Source organism: Pinus tabuliformis, chromosome 8 (genome assembly GCF_031772625.1).
Source record: "Pinus tabuliformis cultivar Carrire ecotype Pingquan chromosome 8, CPIR1, whole genome shotgun sequence".
NCBI lineage: Eukaryota > Viridiplantae > Streptophyta > Pinopsida > Pinales > Pinaceae > Pinus > Pinus tabuliformis.
The window spans coordinates 1,450,813,114-1,450,838,149 of NC_142294.1; the positions used below are offsets into that span (position 1 = coordinate 1,450,813,114).

Sequence of the window (25,036 nt, forward strand, 5' to 3'; positions counted from 1 at the left end):
TTCTTTTCTCAGAAGATTTATGGGAACTTGTTGAGGATGGTTTTGAAAAACCAGCAAATGATGATGAGTTTAATAGCTTAACTCAGGCAGAGAAAGAGCTGTTGAAGAACTATAAGAAGGAGGATGCTAAGGGCCTCTACTTCTTGTATCGAGCAGTGGATGAGAGTGTGTTTCCAAGGATAGCAGCAGCTAATACATCCAGAGAAGCATGGGAAACTCTCAAGATAGCCTATCAAGGCATGGAGAAAGTGAAGACAGCAAAACCTCAGTTCATTGAGGAGAAAGCTTGTGATGGAAGCATAGAGAAAACAGTGAATGTTAAAAACTGTTTGTCTCATGATGAAGATGATGAGGAGATAGCTGAAATACATCCCCAAACAGCAGCGCCAACACAAGGGCAGCAAGAGACACCCTTGAGGAGAAATGAACAAGAGGCAATGAATGAAGGTATGAATTCTTTGTTTGCTTTATCCAGTCATGTTGATGACCCTGTTCATTTAGAAGATGGAGTTAAAAATAAGAAATGGACAGAACCCATGAATGGGAGAAAGGAATTAAAGTTCCTTGAAGATCTGTTTAAAGAATATAGAGTTCGATATGTAACTCTTGCCAAGATCGCTGAGATGGGCTTCACTGCCAACACCCTTGTCAATATGACAGAGGAAGAGATTGAAGATTTGATGAAGACCCTGGTAGAACTCTATCATATGGATCATCTTATAGGGGAGAGATATGAAATTAAAACTCCCATGAGAGCAGAGAAGGAGCAGGTAGCAGATACACTGACCAAACCATTGGATCAGAAAAGTTTTGAATTTTTGATGAAATGTCTGGGTATGTCTAAACACCCAGTAGTTGAAATTAAAGGGGAGTGTTGGAATATTAATTCCAACTGCAGGCAGAGTTTGCGGACGCGGACTGGGACAGCGACGGCAACAGGAAAACCACTTCAGCAAAACCACCTGACACTCATCGGACCGCCTTTTGCTGTGAAGCTGTTTCCGTACACACAAGCCCGATGCAATAAGATTTCTCCACGCGTCCTCTGTACGTTTGCAAAACCACTGCTCCATCGGAACGTAAAGCTTGGTCAAGTAAGGGCTTCCGATATCCTTCACAACCGCCCGATTGAGTTCATCATTATCCACCGTCGATTGCAACCAAGCTGCCAGCAAATGAACTTGACGTGCCGTAAAAGCTTTGTGTTTGACCGCAGTATTGTCAGCGAGGCAATTTAATGATTTTACAGCGGTTCATAAATTTGTTGGTGAGGATTTTAATTTTATTATTTTTCTATCAGAAAGAGGTATGGCCATAGAAAAGCCGTATTCACATGTTATATTTTTTTAATGCATTGCATATGCATTGCAATAAAAAAAAAGGAAGAAGACCCGCACAGCTGTGCGAAGGCAGAATATATAGAACAGGTGCAGCGTGAAAGAGGTAGAATGCACAGCAGTGCAAAACGAAAAAAAAACAGCATGAATACAATATAGCTTTTGGAATACACAGCACCGTAAAGGAAGTTTTTAGTTGTTCATTCTGAAATGCATATGGACTGCGCAGTAGCGCGATGGTAATGTATTGCCCTGTCTTGATTTGTAGATCATGAAATAAAATACACGCAACAGTGTGATAAAAAGGTTTTATGTTGTTCATTGCATAAACAATGTAATGTATTTCCAAGGAATATGTGTGAAGGGGAGAAAAGAATTGCACAAGCAGTGCGAATGTAAGGAAAGTTCGTTGAGAGATAGCAAGAGGGAGCACACAACAGTGTGTTGATTTTCCCTAGCAGAGACAGAGTTCTCTTGGTAATGCACAACAGTGCAAAGAAATTGTGGTCGTAGGTTGAGAAAGCAAGGTAAGTGAAGCATGCATGAGAAAATTTACACAGCAGTGTAAATGGTGTGAGTAAAGAAATGGTTTTTCACCTCACAGTGAAAGTAATGTAAGAAATTTTACAGCGTATGTAAAAATTTACACAGCAGTGTAAATGGTGTGAGTAAAGAAATGATTTTTCACCTCACAGTGAAAGTAATGTAAGAAATTTTACAGCGTATGTAAAAATTGTTTTTACAGTAGTATATGTAAAAGGTTTTCACAACAGTAATTTAAATGAGATTTTTACACAATGGTTGAAATGTATTTTTGGTAAATCCCTCTGAGTGAAAGAGGATGAAGTTTGTATCAGGCATTACAAATATTTGTGTGGATGTGTAATACTCTGTTCTCAAAAAAAAAAATTGGCTTCCTTGTGCAAAAGATCCTATGGCAAAGAAACAAAACATTGTCTCTGTGTGTGTGCAATTTGTTTGTTTTTAGGATTTTACCAGAAAAATCCCCAACACATTGACCCAGGGAGGAAGACCCTGCTTGGAAGGGATAGGGTTTGTGGAATTGCTAGAGATCAAAACCTCCCTAGAGGTGTTACTGAACACTTAAACTCCAATATATCTCATATTTCTTGCAGATCATGAAGGGTTGGGATCCCCTGGAACTTTTCCCCATTTGAATTACAGCAGACAATTTGGATCTCCATGGTGGTCAGGCAGAAATCTGGGACAGATACATCTTCCACTTATTCTTGGTTGGCATCACATTTAATGAAGAAGCAGACACGGTTTTCTGTCGTGCCAACCCTACAAATGGTCATATTTCTGTTAAGGAAATTTTCAATCATATTTTCACATCTTGTGGGGGCTACGAGGACAAATGCTGGCTTTCAAAAGCATGGAAATGACATTTACCACAAGATTTTGCTATTCGGATTGTTTGTCCAGAGAATTAGAATTTTGACATGGGTCAATCTCTGCAAATGGGGATTCCAGGGTCCGGGTAGATGCTTTTTATGTCAAGAAATGGAAGAAAGTGCTCTACAGCTTTTCATTGATTGTCCTGTTTCAAAAAGAACCTGGATATATGATGTCCTACAGATGCTGGAGATACATGAGAATCTGAAACATATAATTCAATTGAAACATGTTTCAGATTTTGGTTCAATGGGCATATAGAAAACAGAACTATCCCTTTTCATTTTTGTTGGGGATTGGGGAAGGGTCATAGTGCAATTTTTTTTGAGGACAGACAATTCAGCCATGTTCGGGTTGCTTCATAGAATTGTGCCTCCTTATTGGAGTGGAGGAAAATTTTAACACCAAAGTCAAATAGGCCTATTGCTTACATGGATAACACACTCTCTTATCCTTCTGGTCATTTGCGGCATTATGATTACCATCAGCGGAAACTACTACTGGAAATCATAAGCCTTTGGGAGCCTTTTACTGCGCAAGATGGCTGAACCTCGAGAAAAGCTTATATATATGGCAACTCATAAGTCACTAACTGGTTCAACAAAGGAACAGAATTCGCTCTTCCACTTATAGCCCCTGGATGGAGCGGATACACAAGTTTAAAGGTCTATTTCGAGCAGCAGACACACAAGTTTAAAGGTCTCTTTCGAGCAGCAGATACACAAGTTAAAAGGCCTCTTTCGAGCGGTTTCCTTCTCACATATTGAGAACATAACCTGTCTCCACAAAGTTATTAATATTTTTGTAGGTATAATTTCAGTGGTATATGTTATTATTAGATGTAACTAATAATATAATTTCTGTTATTACTGTAGCTATAATTTCTGTTTCTGTTTTCTTCAAAATTTATATATAAATATAAATTTGGAAGAAAACAGAAAATAAAACTATAACTCAAAATATATATTTATAAATATAAATTTTGAAGAAAACAGAAACTGAAATATCCTGTGCCATTCATTAATAAAACTATTACTCAAAATATAAATGTCAAAGAACTATAACTCAAAATATAAATACCAAAGAAAACGGAAACAGAAACAAAACATATAGATATGTTTACGTAGACAGAAACAAAACATATAGGAATGCTTATGTAGGCTTTCTTAAATATACCAAGCTAAAAAGTGAACAAAACCCTTGAGTGAAATATGTTTTTATGCTAAGCTAAAGAGTGCATAAATTTTATATCATATATATTTGGAAAAACACATTTTAGAATGATTTAAATATAAAATTTGAGTATTTATAAAAATGTTACCAAATTCCTTTATTCTATTCTATGTAGAAATAGAATATGAAACATAGAGTTCTTCTAATTAGATATTCACTCGAAATTGGGAATCATCCAAATTCGATAAACATGCAACCAAACTGGGGGTGTTTTATGGTCCATATTGTTTGATAGCAGAGGAACATACGAGTTTAAAAAAAAATGAAACCTTTTACACAGAAAACATGCGAGCATTTTATGGTCCATATTGTTTGATAGCAGTGGAACATGTCAGTTTGTAAACAAAAATGAAAATCCTTTACAGAGCACATCAGAGGCCTGAACCTGCGTCTCCTTTTATTATATTACTCCAAAACATACAACACATACTATATACATACAAGCACATTGCAATCGATGGAATAACTCGGGATGGGAATGGATATGTTTATTCTATCAATTAGAGAACCGCTTCCTACACACATATATATACATTATGTAACCGCTTCTTCTACAGCCACAGCAGGTCCACTATGACATCTTCATACCGCGTGAGAGGTCAACCAGAGATCTCGATGGATTTGGGTTGCGGAGGTTGGGGTTCAGGCTGCTTCGGCACTGTCACTGTCAGCACCCCGTTTTCCATGCTCGCCTTTATCTCTTCCACCTTCACATTCTCCGGCAGCCGGAAACGCCGAAGGAATTTTCCACGGGATCGCTCAATGCGGTGCCATTTGTCGTTCTTGTGCTCTTCTTCTTTGCTGCGCTCCCCGCTTATCTGCAGAACTCTGTGCCCCTCTTCCAACTCTATTTTCACCTCCTCTTTCTTCAAACCTGGAAGATCAGCTTTGAAAATGTGCGCCTCTGCCGTTTCCTTCCAGTCGATCTGAGTATTGGCTATGGCAGAAGTTTCCTTTACAAATTGGCCCGATGGTCCCCCGCTGGCCAGATCTGTGAATGCTTGGAAAGGATCCCATACTTCCAAAGAGAAGGGATCGAATGATCTCCTGCCGAAAAAGCTGGGAATTATCGACATTTTCAACTAGTAATGAATTACTGCAATATATGCGACTGGAATGAATACAGAAAAACAACACTCTGATTTCTCAGTGTTTAGATTGTATCAGATGAGATGTTACTTTCTATTTTTTAAGACGAGGAGGAACTGTCTAGTCGACTCTGTAACACAGGTTCGAGATGATTCTCAAATGCTCGCAAGAGGATACAGGTGTAAGCATTCTTACGTCAACATGTCAATTTTCACTTTGCCGTATTATTGTTATTCGACCTTATCCATCCAATGTAATTGTTTCTCCAGAACCATCTAGCCTCTCACATTGTTCAGGAGGTATGGCCTACGGTCATATGGCGGTCATATGGTATATGCTACATAATCTAGAAGAAACGATGTGGATGTCCGAATTGATGTTAGATATGCAGAGGTGTGGTGTAGCCCTGCCACATAGGGACGCGGGATCTGACGCCTAATTCTTTCTCATTGAGTATTAAAAAAACAAAACAATAAATAAAAATGGGTTTTTTAAGTCAAATTTATTGAAGAAAACAAACTGTGCATAGGAGTAGGTGTAAATATTTAATCTACTCAGGGTTAATTCAATTAAATATAATAAAAGATTAAAAATAATATAGAACCGAGTATGGTGGAAATGTTTTAGTGTAATTTCAATTTATAAATACAATTTTATTCTTACATAAGCGCTGAAGAAAACATAATTAATGGTGAGAAGTAACTCATGTAAGAATATATTTTACATCTTATTTTTATCCATTTTTTATGTAAAGATTTGCTTAAATCATGCTGGGAAGTAATTAATAGTAGATATGTTATTTAATTGAGCATAAATTATTTTCAAGTATTTTATTTCTGGATGTTTTCTCGCTTAAAAATAAAACATCACTACACAAATATCTAAAATTCATACATGAGTATTGCAACTATATGCATAAATCGTGGCATCTACATGAGCATTATATTGTGCAAACACCTTCAAGCTATGGTCCAGTCAAATGTTGGTAATCTTTTTTTAATAATATTGAAAAATAAATATTTATTTTTCAAAGTTAAACATTATAATTTGTAAACAATTTGCATTGGTCAATGTTAAACTAATAGGAATCAACAGACATATTGATCTTGGCAGGGACTAATAAGAACTAGTAATGATTCCAAAACGATATTTAAATTTAATTAATAAACACATAAAAACTTAATGCAACGATAAACTTACAATATAACAAGTTTCTTAACCATGGATATTATTAACTTGTAAATAGGTCTTGTTACAATACCATGGGCCAATAGCATGGCTTATCAATACCACAAGTCGAAAAATCATTACTCGTTTCACAATAAAAAATTACATATGGCATTGATTACATAAAGTGAAAATTCTCCATCATATGGATGGGTGGTGTGTGAGGCTGAAGGAGAGAGAGAGGGAGGTGTAAGAGAGAGGGAGAGAGAGGAAGGAAGGGAGAGAGAGATAGAGTTGGAAGGGGATAGTGGGAGGAGAGAACAAAGACATAGAGAGATAGAGGTAGGAGTGACAAGGGAGAGAGAGGAGAAAGAATGAGAGGAGAGAGAGAGGAGGAGAGGAGAGAGAGAAAGGGATGAGAGAGAGAGAGAGACAAAGATATGGGGGGAGGAGGGCGGCAGAGAGAGAAGGGGAGAGGGAGGGAGATAATGACAAAGTTGGAGGGTAGAGAGAGAGAGAGATGGAGGGGAGAGAATAAGGGAGTTGGGAGAGAAATGGAGAGAGAAGAAGGAAGAAAGAGGACTTGAGAGGGATGAGGAGAGAGGGAGGGAGAGAGTAAAACAAGAGGGAAGAGAGAGAGAGAAGAAAGATATATCCTGCCTAGATATTTTATGTGTGTATATAAAAGCCAACATAGATCCATCTTAACCCTGAGAGGTCTCAAATCTTTCAAGCTACAAACATTTTCTCAACTTGTTTTACACTAAAAATAAATTTGCACCTCAAGAGATTTGATCCCTCTAAATACTTGATAGATATAAAATTAAAATAGATTTATATTGATTTAGGAGTAGAGAAATTACAATATCTTCCAAAATTTATTATCAAAATTCAAAATATATATAGATATATATAATTAATAAATTGTGGTTATATTATTAAATATAATCCCTACTTTATTAACGTTTAAATCCACTTTATATTAAATCCACTTTATATTAAGTAATGCGATCAACCCGTGCTGGATTTTGTATTCTTTGAAAATTATACATGCCAGCGTTACTATTGTTTTATGTTTTATTTGTGGAGATTTATTCCGTAGATACACATTAGATAGAGATTTATTTTAAGAGAATTTTATATAACATGGTATAATTATGTTATTTTAAATTTTTTTAATATTATAATAAATTTGTAAATGTAAAAGTCAAATCAAATAAAAATAATAGTTTTTTCTATATAGGTTGTATTAGCACATGTTATATTTGGATTATGTTTGAGGTGGGGTGTTTTTTTTGGTTAGAGTAATAGAATTGGTGGAGGAGTTCACTATTCCACAGTGGAGAGGATCTTAAATATTGGGATGGTGTGGTTGTGTTTATGTACACACAAGTATGTGATCAATAATGAAGATAGGCTATATGGGTTATGGTGAGAAGGTAATTTCAAGCTTGTTTGTCCATCTATCGTGCTAGGGAGAAATGAATAAGCCAAGTCTTTCGCTGCAAGAGGATTGGCCTGGTGTTGGCTTTGGGAAAGTTGAAGTGATGAGAGGACCGTCGATATCATTTTATAGCTAATTCTAGGTATCCATGTATTTGGAAGTAAAATTTTTCATCTTGGCTATGTATTCCATCTGTTGGGGGTATGCATTGTGCTGGAGAGGAGGTGTAAGGCCTTCACAAACTTGGGCGGTTGGGCGTTGGGTGCGATGGGCGCACGGGCACGGCGGGCGCGCGTTGGTGCGACGGGCGTGCGAACTTGCGACGAGCGGGCGCTCCACATGCGACAAAAATGCGACGTTCATATGAGTTCCTTGCGACGAGAGCAGAAATGATATGCGACACTTGGGAAATGCGTGGGACAAGTGAAGCGTTTTATATGGCGGTTGAAAGAGAACCTAAGCCGACTTGTTAATAGAGCTTTGTGGGCATATTATGAGAGATGGTGGGGTCGGCCAAGGAGCTGACACCCCCATGAAAAGCCCAAGTAATATCCATATATATGTGTTATGCGTTGAAGCATTTTGGAACATGACTTTCGCTCACACACCTTCGCATAGGACAAGAGAAGGTGCGCAGTTTGGAAGGACATGCGCATATCTCATGCACATGATACTTAGAGACTTCGCAGGTTTTGTCTTAAGTTGATGATTGGCAAAGAGTGCCATGTGTTGAGTGGAGTTTTAGTGTACGGTTTTATGCAGGACTTGGCTAAGGGATCTTGGGTGGCTCGGGTGAGCACCTCCCTTCGTGCAAGGGTGCAGAACATGTTGTAAAAGGCAGGTGGCCTATCTATTGTAAAATTGGTTAAGTGTGAGACTTGGTTCGGCCAAGACACACTGTTGTAATGTAATCTGATATTCTTAATAAAATTGTCGGGCAGACTCACATTACGGGGAGTTGCCCCTCCCCTTTATACTTGTTTGCAATTGTTGATGTTCTCGGTTAATTGCATATGGATAATGAATGAGTATGGGCTTCATTAAAGTATAAAGGATAATGCTTTTACTTGGTTGCGAAACACAAACTAAGTATGTTAATGTTGGAGTAGGCGTAGTCCACGAATGTTAGTATTGTTAAAAAGAAAGCGTTCGGTGGTGCCGCACCTCGCTACAAGCGGTTGGAAGACTACCGCAGGTGTAGGGGCGTGACAGTTGGTATCAGAGCTCGGTTGGAGCTGGTGTTAGAGCAGGGTTGCTCGTGACGAGGTGCAAGTGTGGGTACACTTGGAAACTTGACAGTTGATGACAGTGGAAGCAGGTTTAGCAGGGGTAAAGCTCGGTGCTTGGACCAAGCTGAACGACAAGGCATGGCAAGTTTGGGAGAAGGTGGAAGGAAGCTCTTGCTTACCTTGGACAGGTTGAAGAGGTTGAAGGAAGAGAGGCCCCGAATCCGTGAAGAACTTGAAGCCTTGGAAAAGAATGTTGAGGAAGAGCTTCTTCAACTTGGTTGGACAATGGAGCAAGATGAAGTTGCAGATTGTGCTAACAAGGAAGAGGAAGCCGTGGTAGATGAAGATGTTGCAGACATGATTACGATGGAGGATGAACTTGAGGCTGATCAAGTTGAACCAGGATCGTGCAGTTTGTGGACATGGATGGATGAGGATACTCACATGGAGGAGCCTCATGATGATGAAGTAAGTATTGATACTTGTGTTTCATTTGGGCATTTGGTAGATGGACCGTATGCAGGGAGAGGCAAAGCCAGTTTGCCTATGCTATGGAGGATCTTACCATGGATGGCTAGGATGGAACCTTGTATGGAGAAGCAAGGATTGTCGATTGTTGCAGGACTTGTTGGGGCTGCTTGTGACCTTATGGTAGAAGGTACAAAGGCCCTTGACAAGGGTGGAACTTGATGATCGTTGTGAAGGATTGGGTCATGCTTTAGCCACATGGCTAAGTGCCCGACATGACTCATGGACAGATTGGAGGGCACACACTTGTGATGCTTGGGTGGACTTCTCATGGCCGAGACCAAGAGATAGTCTTGGTGGACACTTTGGTGGAGGAGCTATGATGGAAGGGACTCGTGATGATGATGATATGGTTGGGTGACCGAGTTCACTAAACCGAAGATTGTAGCAGCTTGGATGAGGATGGCTGATGGTTGTGATGAGTCTACTTGGTTGGACTACATGGACAACATAGTCATGGACATCAGGTTGGAGGCATGGAGCATGGCAGTCTTATGCAGGGACATTATGTGGGAGCACTTGTAGAGGTGTCATGGACATCCAATGAGGAGTGCCAAGACAAGGATGTTGTGCAGATGGATTTGCTAGTGTGACATGGAGACTTGTTACTTATGAGTTGATGGAGAGGTTGTACACTCTTGTGCAACAAGACCATGGACTTGGATGGATTTGTGAGCTGATTATGGAGCATTCCTACTACATGGAGATGTTGGTTGGAGATGACTCATGGAGCTCATGATGACATGAGATTGTTGTGACTTTTAGGGACTTCATACATGGTGGACTTAGAGGATTTGATGCATTGAGGAACTGAGGTCAGGTGACTTTGATGCAGTATGGGATGCATACTTCCAAAGTACATGTATGGGCATGGCTTGGAAGAGTGACTTGATGTGGAGGATCGATGAGGCACTTTGGAGTGATGGAGTTACAACGATGATGATGATGATGCTTTGGTGATACACTTGAGCATGGGTTGAGCTGAGACTCAACTAATTTCTATACATGAGAGCTGATCTGATCGAGGATCATGGGCAGCACATGGATAGGTGAGACAAGTGCATACTTGTTTCTATGGAGACTTGAGGGATGGCACATTGCAGATGATGAAGAGGCTTCATGGACCTGAATGGGGCACATCGAGAGTTGGTTTGAGGAGATGGTCTCTTCACATGGAGGAGACACACATATGGACAACATGTTGCAGATGAGATGGATGGAGTTTCCATGGACCTGAGCATGGATTATGGAGATAGATTCTTGATGAGTCAAGGATGTGACAGGATGTTTTGAGAAACAACTGATGTGGGCATCGTGTTGGAGTATCATGGCAGCAGTTCACATGAGGACACATGGTGAGGACAAGAGGTCGGTAATCATGGATCGAGATGACATCTGATGGAGATACATACTTTGGTATGGTGAGCTTGGTGGCAGTGGTCACTAGGCCGAGACATAGTGGAGAAAGAGTCTCTACATATGTTGCAAGGATGTTTGCCTTGTGTAGAAAGGTCGACATCCTGGATGATGATGATCTTGGTGGAGAGCTACCGGGATGGTATGTTGTCGAGGACAACAACGTTTTCAGGTGGAGGAGGATGTAAGGCCTTCGCAAACTTGGGCGGTTGGGCGTCGGGTGCGATGGGCGCACGGGCACGGCGGGCGCGCGTTGGTGCAACGGGCGTGCGAACTTACGACGAGCGGGCGCTCCACATGCGACGAAAATGCGACGTTCATATGAGTTCCTTGTGACGAGAGCAGAAATGATATGCGACACTTGGGAAATGCATGGGACAAGTGAAGCATTTTATATGGCGGTTGAAAGAGAACTTAAGCCGACTTGTTAATAGAGCTTTGTGGGCATATTATGAGAGATGGTGGGGTCGGCCAAGGAGATGACACCCCCATGAAAAGCCCACATAATATCCATATATATGTGTTATGCGTTGAAGCATTTTGGAACATGACTTTTGCTCATACACCTTCGCATAGGACAAGAGAAGGTGCGTAGTTTGGAAGGACATGCGCATATCTCATGCGCATGAGACTTAGAGACTTCGCAGGTTTTGTCTTAAGTTGATGATTGGCAAAGAGTGCCATGTGTTGAGTGGAGTTTTAGTGTACGGTTTTATGCAGGACTTGGCTAAGGGATCTTGGGTGGTTCGGGTGAGCACCTCCCTTCGTGCAAGGGTGCAGAACATGTTGTAAAAGGCAGGTGGCCTGTCTATTGTAAAATTGGTTAAGTGTGAGACTTGGTTCGGCCAAGACACACTGTTGTATTGTAATCTGATATTCTTAATAAAATTGTCAGGTAGACTCACATTACGGGGAGTTGCCCCTCCCCTTTATACTTGTTTGCAATTGTTGATGTTCTCGGTTAATTGCATATGGATAATGAATGAGTATGGGCTTCATTAAAGTATAAAGGATAATGCTTTTACTTGGTTGCGAAACACAAACTAAGTATGTTAATGTTGGAGTAGCCGTAGTCCACGAATGTTCGTATTGTTAAAAAGAAAGCGTTCAGTGGTGCCGCACCTCGCTACAAGCGGTTGGAAGACTACCACAGGTGTAGGGGCGTGACAGTTGGTATCAGAGCTCGGTTGGAGCTGGTGTTAGAGCAGGGTTGCTCATGACGAGGTGCAAGTGTGGGTACACTTGGAAACTTGACAGTTGATGACAGTGGAAGCAGGTTTAGCAGGGGTAAAGCTCGGTGCTTGGACCAAGCTGAAGGACAAGGCATGGCAAGTTTGGGAGAAGGTGAAGGGAAGCTCTTGCTTACCTTGGACAAGTTGAAGAGGTTGAAGGAAGAGAGGCCCCGAATCCGTGAAGAACTTGAAGCCTTGGAAAAGAATGTTGAGGAAGAGCTTCTTCAACTTGGTTGGACAATGGAGCAAGGTGAAGTTGCAGATTGTGCTAAAAAGGAAGAGGAAGCCGTGGTAGATGAAGATGTTGCAGACATGATTACGATGGAGGATGAACTTGAGGCTGATCAAGTTGAACCGGGATCGTGCAGTTTGTGGACATGGATGGATGAGGATACTCACATGGAGGAGCCTCATGATGATGAAGTAAGTATTGATACTTGTGTTTCATTTGGGCATTTGGTAGATGGACCGTATGCAGGGAGAGGCAAAGCCAGTTTGCCTATGCTATGGAGGATCTTACCATGGATGGCTAGGATGGAACCTTGTATGGAGAAGCAAGGATTGTCGATTGTTGCAGGACTTGTTGGGGCTGCTTGTGACCTTATGGTAGAAGGTACAAAGGCCCTTGACAAGGGTGGAACTTGATGATTGTTGTAAAGGATTGGGTCATGCTTTAGCCACATGGCTAAGTGCCCGACATGACTCATGGACAGATTGGAGGGCACACACTTGTGATGCTTGGGTGGACTTCTCAGGGCCGATACTAAGAGATAGTCTTGGTGGACACTTTGGTGGAGGAGCTATGATGGAAGGGACTCGTGATGATGATGATATGGTTGGGTGACCGAGTTCACTAAACCGAAGATTGTAGCAGCTTGGATGAGGATGGCTGATGGTTGTGATGAGTCTACTTGGTTGGACTACATGGACAACATAGTCATGGACATCAGGTTGGAGGCATGGAGCATGGCAATCTTATGCAGGGACATTATGTGGGAGCACTTGTAGAGGTGTCATGGACATCCAATGAGGAGTGCCAAGACAAGGATGTTGTGTAGATGGATTTGCTAGTGTGACATGGAGACTTGTTACTTATGAGTTGATGGAGAGGTTGTACACTCTTGTGCAACAAGACCATGGACTTGGATGGATTTGTGAGCTGATTATGGAGCATTCCTACTACATGGAGATGTTGGTTGGAGATGACTCATGGAGCTCATGATGACATGAGATTGTTGTGACTTTTAGGGACTTCATACATGGTGGACTTAGAGGATTTGATGCATTGAGGAACTGAGGTCAGGTGACTTTGATGCAGTATGGGATGCATACTTCCAAAGTACATGTATGGGCATGGCTTGGAAGAGTGACTTGATGTGGAGGATCGATGAGGCACTTTGGAGTGATGGAGTTACAACGATGATGATGATGATGCTTTGGTGATACACTTGAGCATGGGTTGAGCCGAGACTCAACTACTTTCTATACATGAGAGCTGATCTGATCGAGGATCATGGGCAGCACATGGATAGGTGAGACAAGTGCATACTTGTTTCTATGGAGACTTGAGGGATGGCACATTGCAGATGATGAAGAGGCTTCATGGACCTGAATGGGGCACATCGAGAGTTGGTTTGAGGAGATGGTCTCTTCACATGGAGGAGACACACATATGGACAACATGTTGCAGATGAGATGGATGGAGTTTCCATGGACCTGAGCATGGATTATGGAGATAGATTCTTGATGAGTCAAGGATGTGACAGGATGTTTTAAGAAACAACTTATGTGGGCATCGTGTTGGAGTATCATGGCAGCAGTTCACATGAGGACACATGGTGAGGACAATAGGTCGGTAATCATGGATCGAGATGACATCTGATGGAGATACATACTTTGGTATGGTGAGCTTGGTGGCAGTGGTCACTAGGCCGAGACATAGTGGAGAAAGAGTCTCTACATATGTTGCAAGGATGTTTGCCTTGTGTAGAAAGGTCGACATCCTGGATGATGATGATCTTGGTGGAGAGCTACCGGGATGATATGTTGTCGAGGACAACAACGATTTCAGGTGGAGGAGGATGTAAGGCCTTCGCAAACTTGGGCGGTTGGGCGTCGGGTGCGATGGGTGCACGGGCACGGCGGGCGCGCGTTGGTGCGACGGGCGTGCGAACTTACGACGAGTGGGCGCTCCACATGCGACGAAAATGCGACGTTCATATGAGTTCCTTGCGACGAGAGCAGAAATGATATGCGACACTTGGGAAATGCGTGGGACAAGTGAAGCATTCTATATGGTGGTTGAAAGAGAACTTAAGCCGACTTGTTAATAGAGCTTTGTGGGCATATTATGAGAGATGGTGGGGTCGGCCAAGGAGCTGACACCCCCATGAAAAGCCCACGTAATATCCATATATATGTGTTATGCGTTGAAGCATTTTGGAACATGACTTTCGCTCATACACCTTCGCATAGGAAAAGAGAAGGTGCGTAGTTTGGAAGGACATGCGCATATCTCATGCGCATGAGACTTAGAGACTTCGCAGGTTTTGTCTTAAGTTGATGATTGGCAAAGAGTGCCATGTGTTGAGTGGAGTTTTAATGTACGGTTTTATGCAGGACTTGGCTAAGGGATCTTGGGTGGCTCGGGTGAGCACCTCCCTTCGTGCAAGGGTGCAGAACATGTTGTAAAAGGCAGGTGGCCTGTCTATTGTAAAATTGGTTAAGTGTGAGACTTGGTTCGGCCAAGACACACTGTTGTATTGTAATATGATATTCTTAATAAAATTGTCGGGCAGACTCACATTACGGGGAGTTGCCCCTCCCATACTTGTTTGCAATTGTTGATGTTCTCGGTTAATTTCATATGGATAATGAATGAGTATGGGCTTCATTAAAGTATAAAGGATAATGCTTTTCCTTGGTTGCGAAACACAAACTAAGTATGTTAATGTTGGAGTAGGCGTAGTCCACGAATGTTAGTATTGTTAAAAAGAAAGGGTTCGGTGGTGCCGCACCTCGCTACAAGCGGTTGGAAGACTACCGCAGGTGTAGGGGCTTGACAGGAGGCCTCCTAGTTACTAGACAATAACAAAGAGAGGAGGTGTAATCATAGTTGTAAGATGAAGCTCCTTAGGCATCCCTTGTTCCTTCCTCGAGTCCCTGTGTTCAACGTTTGTCGTGTTCTTCTGGGTAAATCTTTATTTAAATATACAATTCTCTGTCAAATTCTATCTTGGATTTCTGTCTAAATTCTAGAGCGGGCTTAGAGGTGTTTATGTTTGGTTTGGGTTGTATTAAAGTTCTTTAAATTTCACATGTGGTCTGGCATCCCTCTACTTTGGCAAGCCTATTGTTATGAAGCCCTTATTTCGCTCCATTCGTTGTCACCCTTCTTCATGTGGTTTTTTCTTCCTATCCCTATGGTTAACTCTACCCCTCCTATTTTCTATCTCCTTAACTTGCATCTAGTCAAGACTTTGCAACATAGTCACTTTCAGGTCTTTGTCATGAACTATCCCTGTGTAGACTGCAAGTCCAATCTATCTTAGTTAGACATGCAGGGACAAAGAATGCAGAGTAGCCATGGAGGGGGTGGTTATGGACCCCAGGGACATAACTGGTCCCAACAACAAGCCTGAGAGGCTGTTGCAATCTACCACTCAATGTACCCCCTTGAAACTCGAAATGAGGTTCACTAATTGGAATCCATAGAAACTATAGAAAGATAAGCTTTCTTGGACTCTTAAATCCTTAAAGATGTTTCCAATTGGATTCTCGAGTCTGGACACAGTAAGGGAAGAATGAAAAAATACTTACATGCCCTATCAATGCATTGGCAAATGAAGACCTTGTTGCGAAGGGTACTAGAGGACAAAAAAGAAGAACGATCTAATATATTTTCCAGTCTCAAGGATGTCAAACAAGTTCAAAGAAATCAAAAGGTTTGTTTAGAAAGAATGGATGCACAACTGACTCATATCAAGTTCCACCTCCAATGTGATCCTAATCCTCAAGCTCCTCCAAGATAAAGTACTAAATACTTGGCATCGGTCACCTATGAATCTTGATTTTCAATGTGTTAATTTACAATATTTAGTTTTATGCTACTGTAGTTGTAATCATGCTATAACTGTTAAAACTCTTAGAATTTTAGACAAATTACTCAAATTGTAGGTGGAAAAAATTATTTGGTTTCCCATTAGGCAGATTGAGACCACCTACACAGTGACATGGTTAGGTTAGTTTATGGAATGATGTATTTGATTTGCATGTTTTTTCCATGAAATACATTATTAACTTACATAAAAGGAGATATATTTGGAATTATGATATATTTATGTTGGTTTTTAATATGTTATGTGCCAATTCCATGTTGAGTATGAAAGAAATTACACATCTCTGTCACACTCACTAACATGCTTTTCAAATTTGAAATTAAGATCGATTTACATCAATTCTTAATATGCTACATGCCAAATCCGCATTAAACATGAGATAAATTTTAGTATGTCCCTCATAATAAGCAACAAATAATTCAAATATTTTAATCATATGAAATTTTTTACTTTCAATTGATTTATCCCCACACACACATATGTTATTGAAGTATTTCACTTTATTCACAAAAATATAGTTTTTTTTCATGTAACATATTTAAATGTCATATCTCTCGATGTATGTATATACTATAATTAATATATAAAAGATCTATTTTAACTTTATATTTATCATGGGTTGATAGAGATAAAATTTTGATCTAGTTCCACTCATGATAATTTGGACTTATGATGTACTTAAGTTGGTTCTCAATATGGGACATCTCAACTCCATATTAAGAATTCAATGCATTACAAACCTCCTTCATACTACAAAGTAAAAAGCACCTATGGAAAAAGTAAGCTTTTCTTTTACTTTTAGTTGCTTATTCTCCTTGTATATATTGAAAGTTGATATAAAATTAATTCACTTGAGGTGGCCATGAAAATATTTTATTTGTGGCTTAACATTATCTTTGTTTTGTTATTAATATTTTTTCTAAATGTCATAGAGTCCATATACAATTATATTACTAAAGGTGGATATTTAAATATTTTATTTATAGCTGACTAATATTTCTTTTGGATGTTACATGTTATCTTCATGTTGAGGGAAAAAAGGTTTTTATTTTTATTTTTATTTTTCATATATATATATATATATATATATATATATATGTCAATTGAGTTTAGCTTGGGTGGTTGGGCAGGATACTTGTTATCCTCCCCACCTAGGTTCAAGTCAGGTAAGTTGACATGTTGTTGCTCCGGAATAAAGTAACTTTGTTGCACTCTTAAATGAGTCTATACTGAGGGTTGACCTAATACCAGAAACCTCTCTCTTGCCTTCAGACTGAGAGGGAAGTTGACTTTCTTTCTTGGAAAGTACCAAATGCAAAAAATTTTCCTCAATTTTGGTTCTCTTGGGTGGTTGAGCATAATGGTTGTTATCTGGCCCACCCAAGTTGAAATCCCTTCTTATGACATGTTGAGTTATAATTCCTTGATGAATATTATTGTAAACTCATAAGTGAGTATACCTATGTGATAGATTGGTGCCGACATCATCACTTTAGTTCTTGGGCTTGGAGAGAGGAAGATTTCATTCCTTGGTAGCATATATATAAGGAGTTGATCAAAAACAATCTTAAAAACTAGAATTATCTCTCTATCTTGACTAGTGCTAAGAAGAAAATTAACATTTCCCATATATGAACTAATTCTCATGAGCTTCATAGTGAAACAAGGCACCGGTCTATTCCCAAAACACATTGAGACAAAAGAGTTTGTCACATTTGCGACACTGAGAGGGTTGAAGATGAAAATAACTTTCTCTTAGATTACCCAACTCTTACTCACATTCGTCCTAATTTTCAAAATATTTTGTGGACTACCAACCTTATTGACTTGCTAAGTCAACAAAACTACAATGACCTAGGAACACTCCTCTCCCTTCTTTTCGATCATAGAAATAACATGTTAAATAATCTCAATTAATCTCTTGCTTTCTTAAGGTCCAATAGACCATATTGGTCTTAGTGGACGTTAATCATCATCATCATCATCATCATATATATATATGGAAAAAAAATATTTATAATAGTTAGGAATGAATATACATATTGTGGTCCAAAAATGGACTAGGGAAGACTTTTCCTCTCCCATAAGTACTACTTCTCCACGATTCTTTCACACTTTCTTAAATTTCTTCAAAATGAAATTGTAGTGTCATATAATCCACAAAAATCTACACATGTGCTTGAAATTTAAATAAAAATAGTTATTCAGTTCTTCATCTGACCTCTTTCAACAATCCTAAAAGAAAAATTAGAATTGGAACTCCATTGAGTAAAATTACACCCCATCATGAAACTCATGAACACTTAAAGCACAGAGGGGGAGTGACAAATCATCAACTTTACAATCAAGCTAATTGAAAATGTGATAGAATGAAATGCATTTGAAGAATAGATTAGTTCTTGCAAATTTATAACAAAGGGCCTAGACAAATGTGTTAGTGTCAGTCTTTGAAGCCTTCCACTAGTGATCAAACATGCTCTTACAAAGTGGTATTAGGGTGTCAAAGTCAAATTTTGTCATTTTAGTGAGTCTTCAAGTAAAATTTGGTCACTAGGTATTAGGTCTAGGATTTTTTTTCACTCCTTTCAAAGTTTTCCAAGTATTGGTCCATGTCACCATTCGAAAGAGTGTACCACCATTAACAGAGTTGTCATCATTATTTCATGTTCCAATGTGTCATTTTACACCTTGTTTGTGCTTCAGTTGTGCTTAGATAAGGCTCATTTCCCTCTCCTAGTGTTTTTGTTTCTGAGCAAGACAAAATGAATTTGGAAAAAGTGAGAGAGGTTTTTGTCCGTAATAAGCCAAGGAAGAAAAAAATCCGTCAATTTTTACACAGGTGTCATGGTTTTAAAGAAATGTCAAAAATACAGTCGCTACAAGAGAGTTGTTGCACCTCTGGAGTGACCTTGGTAAAATCAATTTTTCTCTTGTATGAAATGACAAAATGACTTTCTTTATGAGTCAATTGATAAGTAGACACAAATAGCTTTCCAATGAGCTATCATGAGCTCAATTTTGAGTTCAGGAACACCTTCACAAGTTGACTGCAACAACACTCTACATTTGGGCAGCCTCATTCTGCACATTTTGACTAGTCTTGGGAGATTTGACTTTTGACAGGGTACATGAACTCCAAATTGAAAAATTCAAGATGTTCTGCAAATTGGACTCGACAGGATTTCCAACGAGCTATCACATGCCCAATTTTGACATCGGTAAGGCTGTCAAAAGTGAGTTTGAAGTTGGCGCTACGCACCAGAGGCCGGCGCTACGCTTTTCACTGGAAGACTTTTTGGAGAAATGGTTTGTACATTTCGATTCAGCATGCATCAAACCCAAAAATATATCAGCAATTTGGGAGCAAAACTTAGTCACCAAAAGGTCAAGAAACTATCAAAAAGTGACCTCTCTGCCTCTTTTTGGACACACAGAAGTAGCCTTGGGAGATTTCACTTTTGAGGGGGCAAATGACCTCCAAATGCACAAATTCAAGATGTTCCAGAAACTAGATAGGAAGATCTTTCCAATGAGATATCGTGGGCTCAATTTGGCTAAGGGGAAGGCCTCCAAAAGTAGCTGTGAAGTGGCGTTACGCACCTAGCCAGTGGCATTACGCACCTAGCCAGTGGCGCTATGCATAGAGCTAGTTTGCTCAAAAATCCAAATTTCGCCTAGTTTTTCTACAAATTGACTTTTTCTCTCATCTTGGATGAATTTATGATTGTAAATGATGCTATGCTATGTACATGTAATTGTAAAATGACCTTAGAGGGTAGATTCATCATTTTGAGGTGGTTTGGGGGTAAATGAATCAGTTTCCATACTTCTAGAGGCAAGCTATTCCATTGCCTATATTCTTGCTCTTAGTTGGGAAATGGTTGAAACTGCCCCTCTTTTCATGGATTCGACCCCTGAAGGTCAGGATGAATTGTTTGATGCCTATATTATGTATTATATTCCTTATTTGTAAAGGTTGGATTCTCTTGAATGCTCTGAGCTACATTGTAGATCTTTACAACAGTTTGGCAAGGAAATAAACCAGGATTTGCAGCTATTTTTGTGGGATACTTGTGGTAAAGTGTTTTTGCATAGTTTCTTCTTCTTTTATTAGTTTTTCTCATGTGTTATTTGTGCCACAATCTTATTCATTCTTCTAACTAAATGAAATCAAGATAAATAGGTAGAATACATTGCTTACAGTGCGATGAAATCGGTCGGATTACTTATAAGGACAGTTTTTAAGAATGGGTCATTTTACACCTTGTTTGTGCTTCAGTTGTGCTCAGATAAGGCTCATTTCCCTCTCCTAGTGTTTTTGTTTCTGAGCAAGACAAAATGAATTTGGAAAAAGTGAGAGAGGTTTTTTTCCGTAATAAGCCAAGGAAGAAAAAAATCCATCAATTTTTACACAGGTGTCATGGTTTTAAAGAAATGTCAAAAATACAGTCGCTACAAGAGAGTTGCTGCACCTCTGGAGTGACCTTGGTAAAATCAATTTTTCTCTTGTATGAAATGACAAAATGACTTTCTTGATGAGTCAATTGATAAGTAGAGACAAATAACTTTCCAATGAGCTATCATGAGCTCAATTTTGAGTTCAGGAACACCTTCACAAGTTTACTGCAACAACACTCTACATTTGGGCAGCCTCATTCTGCACATTTTGACTAGTCTTGGGAGATTTGACTTTTGACAGGGTACATGAACTCCAAATTGAAAAATTCAAGATGTTCTGCAAATTGGACTCGCCAGGATTTCCAACGAGCTATCACATGCCCAATTTTGACATCGGTAAGGCTGTCAAAAGTGAGTTTGAAGTTGGCGCTACGCACCAGAGGCCGGTGCTACGCTTTTCACTAGAAGACTTTTTGGAGAAATGGTTTGTACATTTCGATTCAGCATGCATCAAACCCAAAAAAATATCAGCAATTTTGGAGCAAAACTTGGTCACCAAAAGGTCAAGAAACTATCAAAAAGTGACCTCTCTACCTCTTTTTGGACACACAGAAGTAGCCTTGGGAGATTTCACTTTTGAGGGGGCAAATGACCTCCAAATGCACAAATTCAAGATGTTCCAGAAACTAGATAGGAAGATCTTTCCAATGAGATATCGTGGGCTCAATTTGGCTAAGGGGAAGGCCTCCAAAAGTAGCTGTGAAGTGGCATTACGCACCTAGCCAGTGGCATTACGCACCTAGCCAGTGGCACTACGCATAGAGCTAGTTTGCTCAAAAATCCAAATTTCGCCTAGTTTTTCTACAAATTGACTTTTTCTCTCATCTTGGATGAATTTATGATTGTAAATGATGCTATGCTATGTACATGTAATTGTAAAATGACCTTAGATGGTAGATTCATCATTTTGAGGTGGTTTGGGGGTAAATGAATCAGTTTCCATACTTCTAGAGGCAAGTTGTTCCATTGCCTATATTCTTGCTCTTAGTTGGGAAATGGTTGAAACTGCCCCTCTTTTCATGGATTCAACCCCTGAAGGTCAGGATGAGTTGTTTGATGCCTATATTATGTATTTTATTCCTTATTTGTAAAGGTTGGATTCTCTTGAATGCTCTGAGCTACATTGTAGATCTTTACAACAGTTTGGCAAGGAAATAAACCTGGAACTCTTCTGTCAGCGCACTGATCATTTCATTAAGAAAATGTGTACCACGATCACTCATCAAAACCTTCGGGCAATCGAACCTGGTCAACACGTATTCACACAAAAACTTTGTTGTTGTTTCCCCTGTACAGTCCTTCACAAGTTGTGCCTTTGCCCATCTGGTCAAATATTTTGTCACGGTGATGATATAACGTGCACCAGTTTTCTTGCCTGGGGGCTGAATTGGTCCTACAAATTCAATTGCCCATTTCTCAAATGGCTGCAATGACACCTGCGGATTCAGAGGCATCTCATCCCTTTGCGATGGCTTGCATGTTCTCTGATATGCATCGCATGCCCTACAATATGTTTTAGAGTCTTAATGCTGCGTCGACCACCACAACCCAATGCGTAAAATCTTTTACGTTGTTGCTTTTCCTGCATAATTCCCTCTCGCATCTCCTCCATGAGCTTCAGCGAGGATACTGGTTCGTTCAAAATCAGGCACATATCGTCGAAGTATCTCGTCCAATCCCATTTTATACAAATGACCCGCAATGGACGCACGCACCTCTAATTCTTTCTTATGTTGACTGGTATATCCCTTTAGAGCCGTCCCTGTAGTCAGGAAGTGGATAATATCCACGAAGTGATTATCTGCTATGCAAACCATGACAACTGCATGTCAGGCATCCCTTCCTCCAATTTGGTAGGCTCCTCTCCTGTTTCAATGCGCAACAGATGGTCTGGTGCTGCGTTTAATCTCCCTGGCTTCACAATTACTTCAAAATCATATTCTTGAAACAACAGTAGCCATTTTCATATTCCGCCCCCCAATACAGGCTTATTGACTAGATACTTCAATGCAGAATGGTCTGTGTACATCTTGAAATGTCCGCCTAGTAGGGAATGCTTGAATTTCTAGAGCGCATACACCATAGCCAACCCTTCGCAGTCAGTTGTCGAATAATTATTTTAAGATTTCGACAGCTTTCTGCTTGCAAACGCTATAGGATGATTCATCTCCCCTTCTTCGGTCAGCGTTAGCACTGCTCCTAGCGCAATACATGAGGCATCAACATGCACGTGGAATTCCTTCTTCCAATCCGTGAATACTAGGATCAGCGCGATGAGCATTTTTTCCTTATACATCTAGACTGCGCTGGCATTCTTCATCCCAACAAAATGTAGCGTCCCTCTTCAATAACTTTTCCATAGGCGCGGTAATCTAGGCATAACTCTTGATGAATTTCCGATAGTATCCAATATGACCTAGTGTTGCGCGCAGCTATTTGACACTTCTTGGCGCCTCCAAATTAGCTATGACCATGATCTTAGCAGGGTCCACCATTAGTCCTTGCTTTCACACCACATGACCTAGCAACATTTTGAAAGGGACGCAGAACAAACATTCCTTTAGGTTTAGCGCAATTTGATACCTTCGGCCTGTATCCAACATCAAGAGAAAACTAGTTTACGTGGCGCTTGACCAGTCCAAACATTTTCCAGTCATCGAAATAGACCTCCAAGAATTTGTGAATTAACTCTTTGAACACTATGATGACTACGCGAGAGAATATTGCTGGTGCATTCTTGAGTCCAAATGGAATTACTGTATACTGGAAACATCCCCACTCTGTCACGAAGGTGGTCTTACTCCTGTCCTCTACCGCGATCTTAATCTGATGGTATCCACAAAACCCATCATTGAATGAGCACACTTCCTGTCCTCCCACATTGTCCAATACTTCATCAGTAAATGGTGTTAGAAAGGGATCATGGACATAGGCATCATCAAGCTTTCTAAGATCTATGCAAATCCTTATTTCTTCCTTTTGCTTCTTTTCCTGAACTACCATTAGACTCACCCAATCAGACTCCTCCATGGGTTCAATAATACCTGCTTCAAGTATCTTGTCCAACTCCAAGCAGTCCTTTTTCTTGTATTTGAGATTAAGGCGATATGGCCTTTGCTTAACAGGCTTCATGTCTAGTTTCAAGGTAATCTTCATTACGCCCAAGTCTCCTATGATACCTTTCAGGTCTGAAAATTTTGTAGGGAACAAATCCTGACATTCACGGAGTAGCTCAGCGACCTTATCTATTGTGGCATCATCCCAATAATCTCCAATCTTCGCAAACTTCGGCTCCGCTTCTGTGCCAATGTTTACTTGTCTATTTTTCAGTGGCACGGTGATGTATGGATTCTCTATTTGCGGTCCCTAAACTTCGCAGTGGCCTTTCGCCTCTAGAATTTTAATATTCCATGGATCCTCATCGCCTCCTTCAGCAGTCACATTATAGCATTCTAGCGCATGACGCAGCTGGGTGCTCCAATCTGGTTGAATCAATTCTGAAGGATCCTGTGGTATTCTGAAGATTGCTACCTTAACCTCCTGCAACACCTCATCAATGCTTTCGAACCCATCCTCAAAGCTGAATGTCATCAAAAGTCCTTCCCTTAGGACATCCCACTCCGCGATGCCATGGCAGAGCTCTGTTTCTAGGTACCAATTCATAGGAATGATGTCCAAAGTGTGACAGAATATATGAACCCACTCCACTTTTCTAAATGATCGCGCAGATCATTACTCCCATCATATTTCTCAGTTAGTCGAACTTTTGGGTGACCAAACTACAATCTCATCACTCTTCGGTACTCACGCCATTCTTAAAAACTGTCCTTATAAGTAACCCACCACCATGCGGGTGTAGTGTGCAGTACCAAATCCAGTGCTTGGAAGCGATGTTTCTCAGGTACTTCTCTTTCAAAGGAATCCAAAAACTTATCTACATCAGTTAAACCATCATAATAAGGTAGATTTCTTACCTTTGATGACACACAACACAATAACTTACTCATCATATTGCAGCACAGTGTAGATGCTTTGTGCAACCTATTTTGCCAATGCTCCAACTCTTCATATGAATATGATGTACAAGAACTTTCACTGTCCCATGCAATTCGTCCATCAGCTATCAGATTAACCCAGTCTTGATATCGCACTGTTATTTTATAGATCTGGTCCAAATCATCATCGCTTTCCTCATAATTGCAGACCGGTTCAGTATAGCGTTGTCCAATGGTGCTACAATGCATAGCGATTTTCTTTCAAATGACATTGTCTGCTTTTTCAAATTGATTACCCATTCACTTCGATAACCCAATCAATTCCCAGGAGTGCGGGGTGTGGATTGCTGTCATCAACAATCTCTATCACTTCA

General features: G+C 40.1%; 2 protein-coding genes across 2 annotated transcripts in view; both read right to left on the bottom strand.

Annotated features, from left to right (window-relative positions):
- LOC149241203 (17.8 kDa class I heat shock protein-like) overlaps positions 1-25,036 on the bottom strand; it is a 178,731-nt gene that overhangs the window by 87,649 nt on the left and 66,046 nt on the right. The gene's annotated exons all lie outside the window — the stretch shown is intronic.
- On the bottom strand, positions 4,361-5,170 carry LOC149241205 (17.8 kDa class I heat shock protein-like). Its single transcript, XM_089373911.1, has one exon. The coding sequence runs from the start codon at positions 5,060-5,062 to the stop codon at positions 4,586-4,588; it is 477 nt and encodes a 158-aa protein (XP_089230037.1). The 5' UTR covers positions 5,063-5,170; the 3' UTR covers positions 4,361-4,585.

Bases quoted from the DNA above. Each gene is read 5' to 3' on its own strand.
- LOC149241205 (XM_089373911.1), bottom strand. From the start codon at position 5,062: ATGTCGATAATTCCCAGCTTTTTCGGCAGGAGATCATTCGATCCCTTC.